This window comes from Mastigoproctus giganteus, chromosome 6 (genome assembly GCF_048544385.1).
Source record: "Mastigoproctus giganteus isolate SK-2022 chromosome 6, ASM4854438v1, whole genome shotgun sequence".
Taxonomy (NCBI): Eukaryota; Metazoa; Arthropoda; class Arachnida; order Uropygi; family Thelyphonidae; genus Mastigoproctus; species Mastigoproctus giganteus.
Window position 1 is genome coordinate 141,755,650 of NC_143580.1, and position 13,527 is coordinate 141,769,176.

Here is a 13,527-nt window from a genome sequence, read left to right on the forward strand (position 1 = left end):
AATATGCTAGAAATGCCTTCATCAACATTATTAAAAAATACTTTAAACAGTAAGGGGCTCAGCACTAAATCATGATGGACACCACTAATAACTTTAGTCCAAGAAAGCAGCACCCATTTATAACCAGCCTCTGTCTTCTGCCACTCAACCATTTCCATAGCAGTAACTTGTCCCCAATTCAAAACTATTCCACTTTATACAGCAATCTTTTGTGTGAAATAGAGCCAAAATTATTTGCATCCAGTTCTTTTGTTAATGCATCACAGTAGCTAATGAATTTGGATCCCCCTTCCCTGTTAAGATGATCTTGCAATACTTCTTTAACCTGCATTATTTTCTCTGGAATAGGAGTCAAGCTTACAAGTCCATAATTGTTTCCTCAACACATTGCCTTTTGATCCCTCTTTACAAAAAGGAATCATATTTGCACCCCTCCAATCTATAGGAACCTCACCCCGCATTAGCATTAGTAAAGGCACATGATTTTTGGTTATTTGGTTTTTTTTAGGAGCATTAGCAACTAAGGCCATATTGCTCCGGGATATGCGGTGGTCATTCCCTGACCCTTCCGCATCCTCCGTATTTGGTGGTGACGGGCTCGAACCTCGGTCTAATCAAGAAGCATGTGCTACGCACTGCTGCTCCTTCCCACCTGGCTACGGAGGCACCTAAAGGCACATGATGCAAGAAAGCAAGCTTATATATCATCAGCTAGTGAAAATCCAAGGATGCTCACATAATTATGGCCAAGGGTTTGCATACCTCCTTTGTTGCTTCTTTTAATGGGATTTATTACAGGATAGATCTCATTAGCCCCAGATGTCTTATTTACTTAGCTTCAGCAATTTCTCTTCTTTCTTCTCAGTGATAACAAAATCATTTAGCTTCCAGACTAAACATTGTGCTTAGTCTTTTTCACCCTTTCTGCTTGCCCTTCCTACACAATTTCAAATTCCGCATCATTTATGCCTGGGTGGCACCATATCCCTCTATCTCATATACCTGTATTCATACTGCCACTAGAATGAAACAGATGCAATCAATTTTAGAAATAAAGAGGTGATGGGATGATTTGAGCACTTGGATTTTTAGATTAATTTTAAACAAAAGTAATCACATAAATATATAATGAAATAACGCATAGACTGGATTCTGATCTCATTATGAGCTTGATATATAATGTAAATATAATATCTGTATTCACACTTTTTTTCTCTAGTTCACCACTTCTTAAATAGACTATGTATAGCACAGACCTTGAAATCATTCTCTTATTATAATATGTAGGACCAGTGCTTTTTTTGGGACGGTACGCAATGGTACGGTGTACTGGCATCAAATGACGTGTGACATTTGGATGCAGTACATTTCGAAATTTGTAATATTCAGTAAATTTTATTCACATGTTTACCTAATACTGAAATAAGCTTAAAATTATATAACTAAATTTGCATTTTTCACTGTCTATCGTTAAAATATTTTCTATATAAAACTTTATAACCATTTTTAGAATTTTAAATTGCTTAGTGGGACCTCTGTTTAATGAACTCCTTTATAATGAAGTTTTTTTGAATTCCCCTTGGAAATTGCATTTAAAATAAGTAGTTTCCATTGAGCAAAGAAAATTTTCATACAACAAACGGATTAGGAGAGAATTAACTCGGTATGCACTGTTTGCACTTCTGGCAATTTAGTCAATTACTGTTGCTGCACAAATTAAGAGAGCTAAAGGAAATACCATTCTACAACTTAATGGTACTCATTAAGTTGTAGAACTTAATGAAACCTATCTGATCACCTATCCCACATATTGAGAAGTCATGGTGGTCAACAGTGAGCAGATCAAGGGGTATTCCCGATGCGGACAATGGACTATGGTCAACCTTCTACTGTAAGTGCCATGTTTGAGAATGGGAGAGTGATTTTCTTTCACACTGACAAATAATCATCTGTTTTGCAGAAGTGCTTTATCCATATTTCCCTATTTCTGTTTACATGGTCACAGTACCTGAATATCCAAATGACTCCAACATTTTGGACAGTTTCAAAAAAAAAAAAAAAAAAAACAACCCGGTCCCATATTATATAAATGTCACCAAAGCTGCTGAAAATCTACGATTTCAAGGAGTTAAACTTCATTGGGACAGATTATAGAAATTATTCTCCAATCGATTCAGAAGCTTTCTGCAGAACTTTGAAACAATCAGTAGGAAGTAGGCTGCTTGATAGTAAAAATACTGATTTGGCAGCGTCGGCCCGAGTACAGTACTGATAGGAAACATTGGCTCGAAGATATTAATTCTCAAGTGACATTTGGCGAGAATGAAATTAGCAAATTGTAAATTAGGCTTGTTAAATGAAAAAAATACAATTCATGGATTTTGGGAATACCTAATTGAAAAATCGATTTTGGAAGAATTGAAGCATTTGATGAATGCTCTGAGTACAATACCACTTTCATCATGTGAATGTGAATGAGGATTTTCACAAATACATGACTGTCAGCCCAACCAGAGCTTCGTTGATGACAAAAACAATTTGTTCACCACTATTTCTTAAAATTGTACACCCACTGCTGACCAGGCTTCGATCCAGCAAAATATGTTGATTCGTGGCTGCTTCGGAAATGTCATTCAGCAACAGACACAAACAGCAAGAAAAGAAGTCAGCATATTGTGTTGGATGAGAACTTAAAAATTTGGAATATTATACAAAAACCTCATTATGAAATTATTTTTACTTATTATTTTTTATACCGTTTACTTATTTTTTATATACTTGTGTAATAAACTTAGGCTTAGCATTAGCAAAGGCACATGATGCAAGAAAACAAGCTTATATAGCATCAGCCAAAAAAAAAAAAAAAGCTTATATAGTATCAACAAGCTTATATAGTATCAACCAAAAAAAAAAGAAAAAAGAAAACCCCTAAGGTTTTTTTTTTGCCCCCTTATTTTACCCATCCACTTACTCCAAATGTTTGCCAAGTACTGCCTTGAATCTATTTAAGCTATCAACTTCTACGACAGATGGAAGTTTGTTCCACCAATCAACCACCCGCTGGCTAAAGGCAAACTTCCGCACATCTATCTTACGACCATCTTTCCTCAATTTGAATTTATGCCCTCTCAGGCGATTATTCTGAGCAAGAGGAAGAATCCCATCCACATTGAGCATGCTCAATCCCATTCAAGGCTTTATACACCTCAATCAGATCACCTAGCAGGTGCCTAGTCTTCAGACACTAATTTACAAAACTTAAGCCTTTCTTCGTAAGAGCAACCCTTTATTCCATTCACTAATCTTGTTGCCCTTCTCTGTACTCGTTCCAACAGCTCTACATCCTTCTTAAAATGAGGCCTCCAGACCTGTATACAATACTCAAGGTGTGGCTTGACCATTGCCTTATATAAGGGGATAATCACCTCCTTATCCCTGCTAGAAAAATTCCTGTATATATACTCTTGCAGATCGTCTGCACTGCTCAGAAAATTTCATATCTGACTGCACAATTACACCAGGTCCTTTTAATTCTCTACCACTGTCAGTGTGGTGCCACAGAGTTGATACGTTACTCTGGAATTACTGCTTCCCATATGTAGTACTTTACATTTGTCAATGTTAAACTTCATTTGCCACCGCTCAGCCCATTTGCTCAACTTTTCTAGATCCTGTTGCAGCAGTGTACTGTCATTAGTGTCATTAACAACCCTACCAACCTTTGTATCATCTGCAAACTTGGACATTAAGCATGATATACCATCATCAATATCATTATAAATAAAGAAAAAAACACTGAACTCTGAGGGACTCCACTAATAACATTAGTCCACAAAGAGCAGTGTCCATTGATTTCCACTCTCTGTCTTCTCCCACTCAACCATCCCTTTATCCATACAGCAATTTGCCTCCAATGCCACACTGATCCAATTTGTGCAGCAGTCTTCCATGTGCAACAGTATTAAAGGCTTTTCTAAGATCCAAATATATGATAACAAAGTTATTCTTTGCATCCAGTTCCTTTGTGACTACATCATAGTATACAATCAAATTAGTCAGACAAGATTTCCCCTTAACAAACCCATGCTGTGTCCGAGCTATAACTGAAGTCTTGTCTACATGATCCTGCAATGCTTCTTTAACCAGTGCCTCCATTAATTTCCCTGGAACAGAAGTTAAACTAACAGGTCTGTAATTATCTGTGTCTCCCTTTGATTCCCCTTTGTGGATTGGGGTCAGATTTGCACATCTCCAGCCCACAGGTACCTCCCCTGAGTCCAGAGAAGCTCTCATAATTATGGCTAAGCGTTTGCTTACTTCCTTTGCCGCCTCCTTTAATATAACTGGATAGATTCCATCCACCCCGGGTGTCTTTCTTGTGTTTATCTTCAACAATTTCTCCTCCACTTTACTCTCAGTTATTACAAGACTCTCTAAATTACTGCCAGAGTTGAATACACCTTTGGCATTCCCCTCCCCGAATTAACTTCTCATGTGTGAATGTCGATGCAAAATATTCATTTAGTTTGTTAGCTACCTGAGCAGAATCATCAACAGTTGAATCATCGATATCAAGGGGACCAATCTGATTCATCCCCTTCCTTCTAGAGTTTACACAAGTAAAGAACTCTTGGCTGTTTTTCTTTGCATCCTTTGCCAAAGATTTCTCGTAATCTGCCTTCACCTGCCTAACCTCCTTTGTAACTTGGTTACAGGCCAGCTTATATCTATCATGGGCTTCTGTCACATGTTAATTTATATGTATCCCATGTATTTTTCTTCTCTGTCACATGTCTAATCAATTCATCTGACACCCATTTAGGCCTAAATTAATTAATAAACTATGTCTTAAATACTTCATTTGTTGTTCTTATTCCAAAAACATTACTACTGAAGTAACAATATCAGGAAATAATTTTTTAGTTTACTTTTCATATTCTTTTAATTTTCAATTTTTCCTGATAGCAAAGAATAGATTATATCGCCGCCTATTTTTATTACAAAAAAAAAAAAAAAAAAAAAGCACTGTATAGGACTATAACATGTCTGCAGTTTTTGACTTAGCCAATATTTCAAATTCATCAAATTTCTTTACCATACTCCTAGTATCAGTGTACAAGCAAGTACACACACACACACACACACACACACACACACACACACACACACACACACACACACACACACACACACACACACACACACACACACACACACACACACACCTGTTTTTGCTTTCAATAAACTTAAACCCATGTATTTGCTTGTTATATGATGATACCCACAGCAGGCCTTGTAATCTCCAACACCATGCAACATGGCATAATGTGTCCTCATTTACCATATTCAAATATTATATCCACAAGATCAGAATGACAGCTCATTTTTGATATTCCTATTGTGTTGGCCTTTGGCAAATATACAAAGTTAGAGATCTCTCTGGGATTCCTACTTTGCCGTGACTGATAACTCTCACTCTCTCTCTCTCTCTCTCTCTCTCTCTCTGTGCTTAATAATTCCCCCCCCCCCCTAATTTATGTAATTTTCATTCTATCATCATGAAATATCATTAATAAAGTTTAAAACTCAATTCATTAATAAAGTTTAAAACTCAAGTCATTATACAGTTTAAAAAATCAAGTTTTTTTTTCAAGGTTTTAATCACTAAAATACTCACTGGGTTATAGTTTTACTTCCCCCACTAAGTACAATATAAGGGGATTGCATTTCTTTCTGCTTCTCTTGTAAAAGCTTCACTGTTCCCAATGGTGTATCTGTAGAACTCATCTGCTTTAGACGCTAAAACAAAAAATTTTAAATATTAAATGAAGTGATAAAAAACATAATCTGCTACATTTACAGGGCAACTTTTTTTTTTTTTCATGTTTAGTACAATTTTAATTATAATGACATAATTTGTTAATTCTTAAAGCTGCAAATAACAGTATTATCATGTACAAGATAACTCAAAAATGGAGGTAAATGTTTCACACAGGTTCTGTACAAAAATATAACCAAAGTCTGGAGGTACTTCCGAATTTATCTGTGTGCAGAAAGTTATATGATCTTATTTCAATGCCAATAAATGTCCACCAATGGATCAAAGACAATAAGTGTAGATTAAAAATAAGAAATAAATTGGTAGCTTCTTGCTGCCAATGACCAAAGATAAAAATAAGACCTTAAAAAACCAGCCAGGAAATAAACGTTGTTCAAAATATAAACGTTAATGATGCATTTAAATACTTGAGCAATTAAAAACAACTCATTCAGAGTGAAATGACATTCACAGATGATAAAGTGACTTCCATGAACCCAGACATGTGCTTCAGTACTGCGAGGAAGGGACAGAGAGTTATTGTTGTTACTGATTGTTCCCTAATCAGTTTCCATCTTTAGCTAGGCCATATTGTACCTACCAACATGGTCCAGCTAAAGATGGAAACTACTTAGGAAACAATCAATATGAATTCAGAAATAGTCAAAGAAATTTGTTTTTGGAAAGCAAAAAATTCTGATGGTATCCATTATCTACTGTGACAGAATGATAAAGGTTCCTGCAGATTAGAGGGAGGGAGGGAGAGAGAGGGAGGGAGGGAGGGAGGGAGGGAGGGAGGGAGAGAGAGAGAGAGAGAGAGAGCTGAATGAAATCGGATGAGCATTGTCATACTAGGTGTATTTATTCAATAAGTATATGTTTTACTGTAAGGCGAGTGTGGCAGTATATATACTGGGATGGATCATCTCGTGTGTACAGAAAACGTAGAATATGTCATGTATCCAATTCTGGTTTTGGCCAGGATAACTTCTTCCTGCCTATTTATATGAAAACTGGAGAACCAGTGTTAGTTCGGGTGTAAATTACCAAAGTATGTTCTGGGAACTGGGTTTGCCATATTAATATTCGTTGATTTTTGTAGCAAACCTATAATCAAGAAATAGTGCTTCTAAATATGTTGAGGCTGTGTTGGACAGTTAAATGAGTGTGATCTACACATTTGTTTCCTGGGATCCAACAGAAGACAACTACTTGTTGGTGCTCATGATCAACTGAGATATTATTTACTTTAATAATGGAGGAGTAGATAAGGTGGTGTTCGCAAAGCTAAAGCACACCGTGAGTCAGTAAGTATTATACTCTTTTGAACTGACAGGTGGAAAATAATTCATAGAGCAAGCTTTTATGGTATATAATGCAGCAGTATAACTGCTACATTTGGTGGGGAGTAATATAAAAACAGTACTACTAGAGAAGGAACTGCTGCACCCACTTTACTGTCAGCCTTTGAACTATCAGTATAGGTTTTAGCACATGGGAATAATTTTGTGCATGTGCTGTATGTAGAACAATAAATTAATATTTATTAGAGAATTTTCCCACTGCCGGTAATCACAAAGAAGATATGAAGGTAGTCCACCCTATCTTGCAGGAATTCATCAAGATGAACATTCCAGCATTCTGTTAACACCAGTAATCTGATACCAACAGGCTGATTTGTTTTGCATTTGTTAACAGCTTTTCCACTGCAAATTATGTAATATTGACAAACTGGGATGGGAAGTGAGTTTTAATGGCTTTGAATTTTACCTGCATAGTTGAGTAGCATTAAATTTCTATTACGGCTAATTATTGAGGGGAGAATGGAAGGAAGAAGGAAGCCTGGGAGACGACGCACATCATGGCTAAATAACATCAAAAATGGGACAGGAATAACCACCGAGCAGTTGTTCAAAGCTGCCAGAGACCGAGAGACATTTACTGTGGTGGTTGCAGACTTCCGTTAGGAGATGCACAGAGAAGAAATATATTTCTACTGATAATGAGCAGAGGTTCATGGGCTTCAACATACAGGCTTTGTAATGGTAATGTTCTTTAAGTTCCTAGGGCAATCCAGAAGGCAGAATGTTGGATAAGGGCAAAGTGCACCAACAAAAAGAATCACAGTATGCAGAGTATGATAATCTGCACTCCACAGGGCAGCAAAAAAACCTGAAGTAGTTCCAGATTCACATCTGGAACTATCTTTGGATTTATGCTACTCTATCATCAATAGATTTATTTATTTTTACAGAAATGATTACTGATATCACTTCAGTACTTGTTCACTTCTAACTAGTTAAATAATGCATTATGAAAAGCTTAATAAAGATGCCATTTTGGACTACAGGTTATAATTCTTAACCTTGCTTCTCCATAGCAAAAGGCTCAAGCTAAATGGAGTGCTGTGACTCAGGAGAGAACTGGGGGGGGGCAGTTGCCCTCTGAATCACAGCCTTTTAAAATGCACTGCTTGCTTGACGTTTGTGGAGCAATCAGGTAGGGTAATGATATTGCCAAGGGGGGATGTCTGCGTGTGCGCGCGATGTAAGGAGTGTGAGAAAATGAGACGACAACTCAGTGTTGTTATGGGTCTATATGAGAGCTTGAAGGACAGGATGGATACTCTCGAAGGATCTAAATTGAGGGGCCCATCAAGCTCTCAGCTGCCCACATCAATGCCAGAGCTTGCACTTGATCATCACACAACACAGCGGCAACCCCCAAGGCAGAATGCGCTGGTCCCACAGAAACTAGTAGTTGTTGGTGACTCTATTGTCAGGGAAACGGGGAACATGCTATGTAAAAAGGATAGGTGGAACAGGACCAGGATATGTCTGCCAGGGGCAAAGGTTGATGATGCTGTACAGCAGATATAATCTTTTAAAGGCACAAAGAGTGATATAGTTGTACATGTTGGCACTAATGATATTAAGAGTAAGAGACCGGCAGAATTACTTAACAAGTACAGTACTTTTTATCAACTTAACTGTTGAAAAAAAGCCGTGAATTAGGGTTGAATTTGAAAGTGTCTGCAATTCTGCCCAGACACGATAGGAGGGAGTATATGATGAGAGCCTTGTTGATCAATTTAGCCCTGGAAAGATTGTGCAAGGCTCAAGGGATAGAATTTTTTTCAGCCTGGTCTGTGCTTGTTAACAGGAGAGACTGCTTCTACAGGGATGGGATACACTTAAATAAGAAGGGTGCAAGAATATTTGCTGATGCTATCGAGGCAGTGTTAGATGGGTCGGAAAACTACTAGATTGGGGGAATACAAGGACTAATAGATTAACAGTAGCCACTGGCAGAGGTGAAAGTGATTCTTGCACTGCTTCTATTGGAATGAGTAACAACCTGGAAAACAAGATGCAGGATATTTCAGAGACTGCTGGGAATCATTGGGGTGCAAGTAAAACATGGGTTGTGTTAGGATAGCTAAGAAAAAGAACAGGTGCATGTATACGTGCATGTACACCACTGCTAGGAGTTTGGTAAATAAATTTCATGAATTTGGGGTATTGCTTAAAGCATCAAAGGCAGATATTGTTGGGATATCAGAAATGTGGTGTTACACAGATATAAGGAATGCAGAACTGGAATTTGGGGAGTACAATGTGTACAGGAAGGATACACAAGATAGGAAGGGAGGAGGGGGTTATACTATTAGTTAAGAAACCCATAAAATCCAAGGAAATGAAGCCAGTCGACATCGCTGGACAGTTCAGTGTTGAGTCATTTTGGCGTGTCATAAGCAATGGGAGATCAAAATTGAGAGTGGGAGTGTGTTATGGTTGCCTCCGTAGCCAGGTGGGAAAGAGCAGCAGTGCGTAGCCCACGCTTCTTGATTAGACCAGGGTTCAAGCCCGTCACCACCAAATATGGAGGGTGCGGAAAGGTTAGGGAATGACCACCGCATATTCCCGGAGCAATACGGCCTTAGTTGCTAATGCTCCTTAAAAAAAAAAAAAAAAAAAACCAAATAAACAAACAAAATAACAGGAGTATGTTATAGGCCTAATGACTCTGATGAGTAAAATAAGGAACTGTACGGGTAAATAAGAGTTGGCTAGTAAATCGGAGAGTCTTATAATGGGGGATTTTAATTTCCCAGATATTGACTGCAATTTGTGGGTTGGTCACTCACACACACTAGCAAGGCTGTTGTGGATTTATTGGATAATTGTTTTCTACATCAGCATGTTCAGGAGGCAACTAGAAGGAGTAATACTCTTGATCTGATTATCAGTAGTGATTCTTCATGCATTAAGAATCTGCAGATAAAGGAACCACTAGGTGAAAGTGATCCCAGTGTGCTGAAGTGGGATTTACTCAAAGCGGTAACTACCATCAGGGGTAAAGGAAAGGGATTTTGCTTTCGTAAAGGTGATTACGGTGGTCTGAGACAGTATTTAAATTCTATACAGTGGGACCAACTGATGATGTTACCAACAGCAAATTCAAAATGAGAGGCATTCAAAGAAATTATCTTGGAAGCTACTGGCTTTACATACCAACTAAGAAATACTGTTCAAGGTTTAGGCCTAAATGGATGTCAGATGAACTAATCAGAAATGTGGCAGAGAGTAAAAATGCATGGGATACATATAAATAAATCGGTGACATGGAAGCCTATGATAGATATAAGCTGGTCTGTAACCAAGTCACAAAGGAGATTAGGCAGGCAAAGGCAGATTATGAGAAATCCTTGGCAAAGGATGCAAAGAAAAACAACAAAGAGTTCTTTACCTATGTAAACTCTAGAAGAAAAGGGAGAATCAGATTGGTCCACTGGATATTGATGTTTCAACTGTTGATGATCCTGCTCAGATGGCTAACAAACTAAATGAGCATTTTGCACCTACATTCACCCATGAGGAGTTATTCAGAAAGGGGAATGCCAGAGGTGAGTTAAACTCTGGCAATCAGCTGGATGATTTTGTAATAACTGAGAGGCAAGTGGAGGAGAAATTGTTGAAGATAAACAAAAAAAGGCACCTGGGGTGGATGGGATCTATCCAGTTATGTTAAAGGAGGCAGCAAAGGAAGTAATCAAACCCTTATCCATAATTATGTGAGCTTCTTTGGACTCGGGGGAGGTACCCATGGACTGGAGATGTGCAAATGTGACCCCAATTCACAAAGGACGATCAAAGGGCAACACAAGTAATTATAGACCTGTTAGTTTAACTTCTGTTCCAGGAAAATTAATGGAGGCACTGCAGGATCATCTAGACAAGACTTCAATTATAGCTTGGACATAGCATGGTTTTGTTAAGGGAAAGTCTTGCCTGACCAATTTGATTGGACACTATGATGTGGTCACAAAGGAACTGGATGCAGGGAATAACTTTGATATCATATATTTGGATCTTAGAAAGGCTTTTTATACTGTTGCACATGGAAGACTGCTGCACAAATTGGAGCAGTGTGGCATTGGAGGAAAATTGCTGCTATGGATAAAGGGATGGTTGAGTGGGAGAAGACAGAGAGTGGTAATTAATGGACACTGCTCATCATGGACTAATGTTATTAGTGGAGTCTCTCAGGGTTCAGTATTGGGTCCATTGTTGTTTTCTGTATTTATAAATGATACTGATGATGGTATATCAGGCTTAATGTCCAAGTTTGCAGACGATAAGAAGGTTGGCAGGGTTGTTAAGGACAATAATGATAGTACGGTACTGCAACAGGATCTAGAAAAGTTGAGCAGATGGGTTGAGAGGTGGCAAATGAAGTTTAACATTGACAAATGGAAAGTACTACATATGGGAAGCAGCAACCCCAGACTGACGTATCAACTCTGTGGTACTACACTGACAGTGGTAGAGAACGAAAAGGACCTGGGGTAATTGTGCAGGCAGATATGAAGTTTTCTGACAGTGCAGACGGTCTGCAAGAGTAGCTCATAGTATCTTGACAATGATATACAGGAATTTTTCTAGCAGGGATAAGGAGGTGATTATCCCCTTATGCTGCTGCTTTGCTTTCCAGGCTGCTGCGTGGATGTCAGAGGAACTGACGAGACTTGTGGAAGCAAAGAAAATACATGGGATGCATATAAGTTTACAGGTGTTACAGATGCCTACAGTAGATATAAACTAGCCTTCAATCAAGTCTCAAAAGAAGTTAGGCAAGCTAAGGTAGATTACAAGGAGTCTCAAGCAAAGAATTCTTTACTTATGTAAACAGCAGAAAGAAGATCCATCGTGTTGGTCCACTATATATGAATGGATTAACTATTGATGTCCTGCTCAGGCTGCAACAAACTGAATGGGTATTTTGCATCTACATGCACACAGGGAATTCTTTAGGGATGGAAATGCCAGAAGTGAGCCAAATTCTGGTGGCAAGCTGAATAATTTTGAGATAACTGAGAGGAAAGTGAAGAAGAAACGGTTGAAGCTAAATGGGAAAAATCAGGCACCTGGGGCAGATGGATCTAGACAGGAATGCAGCTATACTGCAGCCAGAACATGGATTTGAAAAGGACCAATCTGATTGGATACTACGACACAGTACAAGTAACAAAGGAAATGGGTGCAAAAATAATTTTGGCATCATATACTTTGATTTCAGAAAAGCTTTTGATACTGTTGCACATAGAAGACTGCTATACAAATTGGAGCAGTGGGCATTAAGGGTATGTTGCTACTATGGACAAAGGGATAGTTCAGTGGGGGAAGACAGAGTGGTTATCAATGGGCTCTGATCATCTTGGACTAATGTTATTAGCAGAAACCCAGTTTTCAGTATTGTGCCCATCGTTGTGTTTTATATTTATTAAGGATATCAGGTTTATCAGGATTAATGTCTAAATTTATAGATAATACAAAGGTTGGCAGCGTAATTACTCACAGTAAAGAGCATGTACTGCAACAAGATTTACACAAACTAGACAGATAGGCTGAAAAGTGGCAACTGAAATTTAATATTGACAAGTGCAAGGTACTTTGTAGGGGGGGGAATAATTACAGAGTAACATACCAACTGTGTGGTACCATATTCAGAGCATGGAGACAGGTTGCCAGGACAGCAGTTTGGATTTTGTTGATGATATACAGGAACTCTGCTAGCAGGAATAAGGAGGTGGTTACCCTTTGTATATGGTAATGGTTAGGCTGCATCTTGAGCACTGCATACAAGTCGGGGAGTCTCATTTTAGGAAGGACAGGGCCAGTTAGAATGGGTCCAGAGAAGTGCAACAAGATTGGTGATGGAGCAAATGGGTGTTCTTACCAGAAAAGGCTACAATTTTGCAAATTGCAGTGTTTGGAGACTGAGCATCTTAGAAGAGATCTGAGTGAGGTATTTAAGGCCTTGAATTGATTGAGTAATAGTAGCAATGGTAATGGCCAAATAGTGCAAGCAAGCAACAGGCTTTTGATGCACCTGCCAAAAAAAAAAAAAAACACCATAAGAAACAATAAATTATGCACTTCCCGCCTTATGATGGTAACTATCCAGTTGACCTTGGTATTTCTTTAAACTGTCAGCCTCAACTACCTGTGGAGGACTTGTTCCAGTAATCAATGACTTGCTGGAAAACTTCCTACATCCTAGTCTAGACTTCTTCCTCTGTAATTTGAATTTATGGCCCTTAGTTCTGGAATTCTTCATAACAGCAAAATTCCATCTTCATTCATTTTACTAATGCTTTCTCAGAGCCTTATAAACCTCAATCAGGTTCCCTCTGAGGTTCCTGGTTT

At 38.3% G+C, this 13,527-nt stretch overlaps 1 protein-coding gene across 1 annotated transcript in view; it reads right to left on the reverse strand.

The window, feature by feature from the left end:
• LOC150084627 (U4/U6.U5 tri-snRNP-associated protein 1) overlaps window positions 1-13,527 on the reverse strand; it is a 343,250-nt gene that overhangs the window by 10,303 nt on the left and 319,420 nt on the right. Inside the window, exon 20 of the mRNA XM_090375366.1 lies at window positions 5,678-5,799. Within this exon, the coding sequence (XP_090231492.1) occupies window positions 5,678-5,799 (122 nt within the window). The remainder of the gene's footprint in view (window positions 1-5,677; window positions 5,800-13,527) is intronic.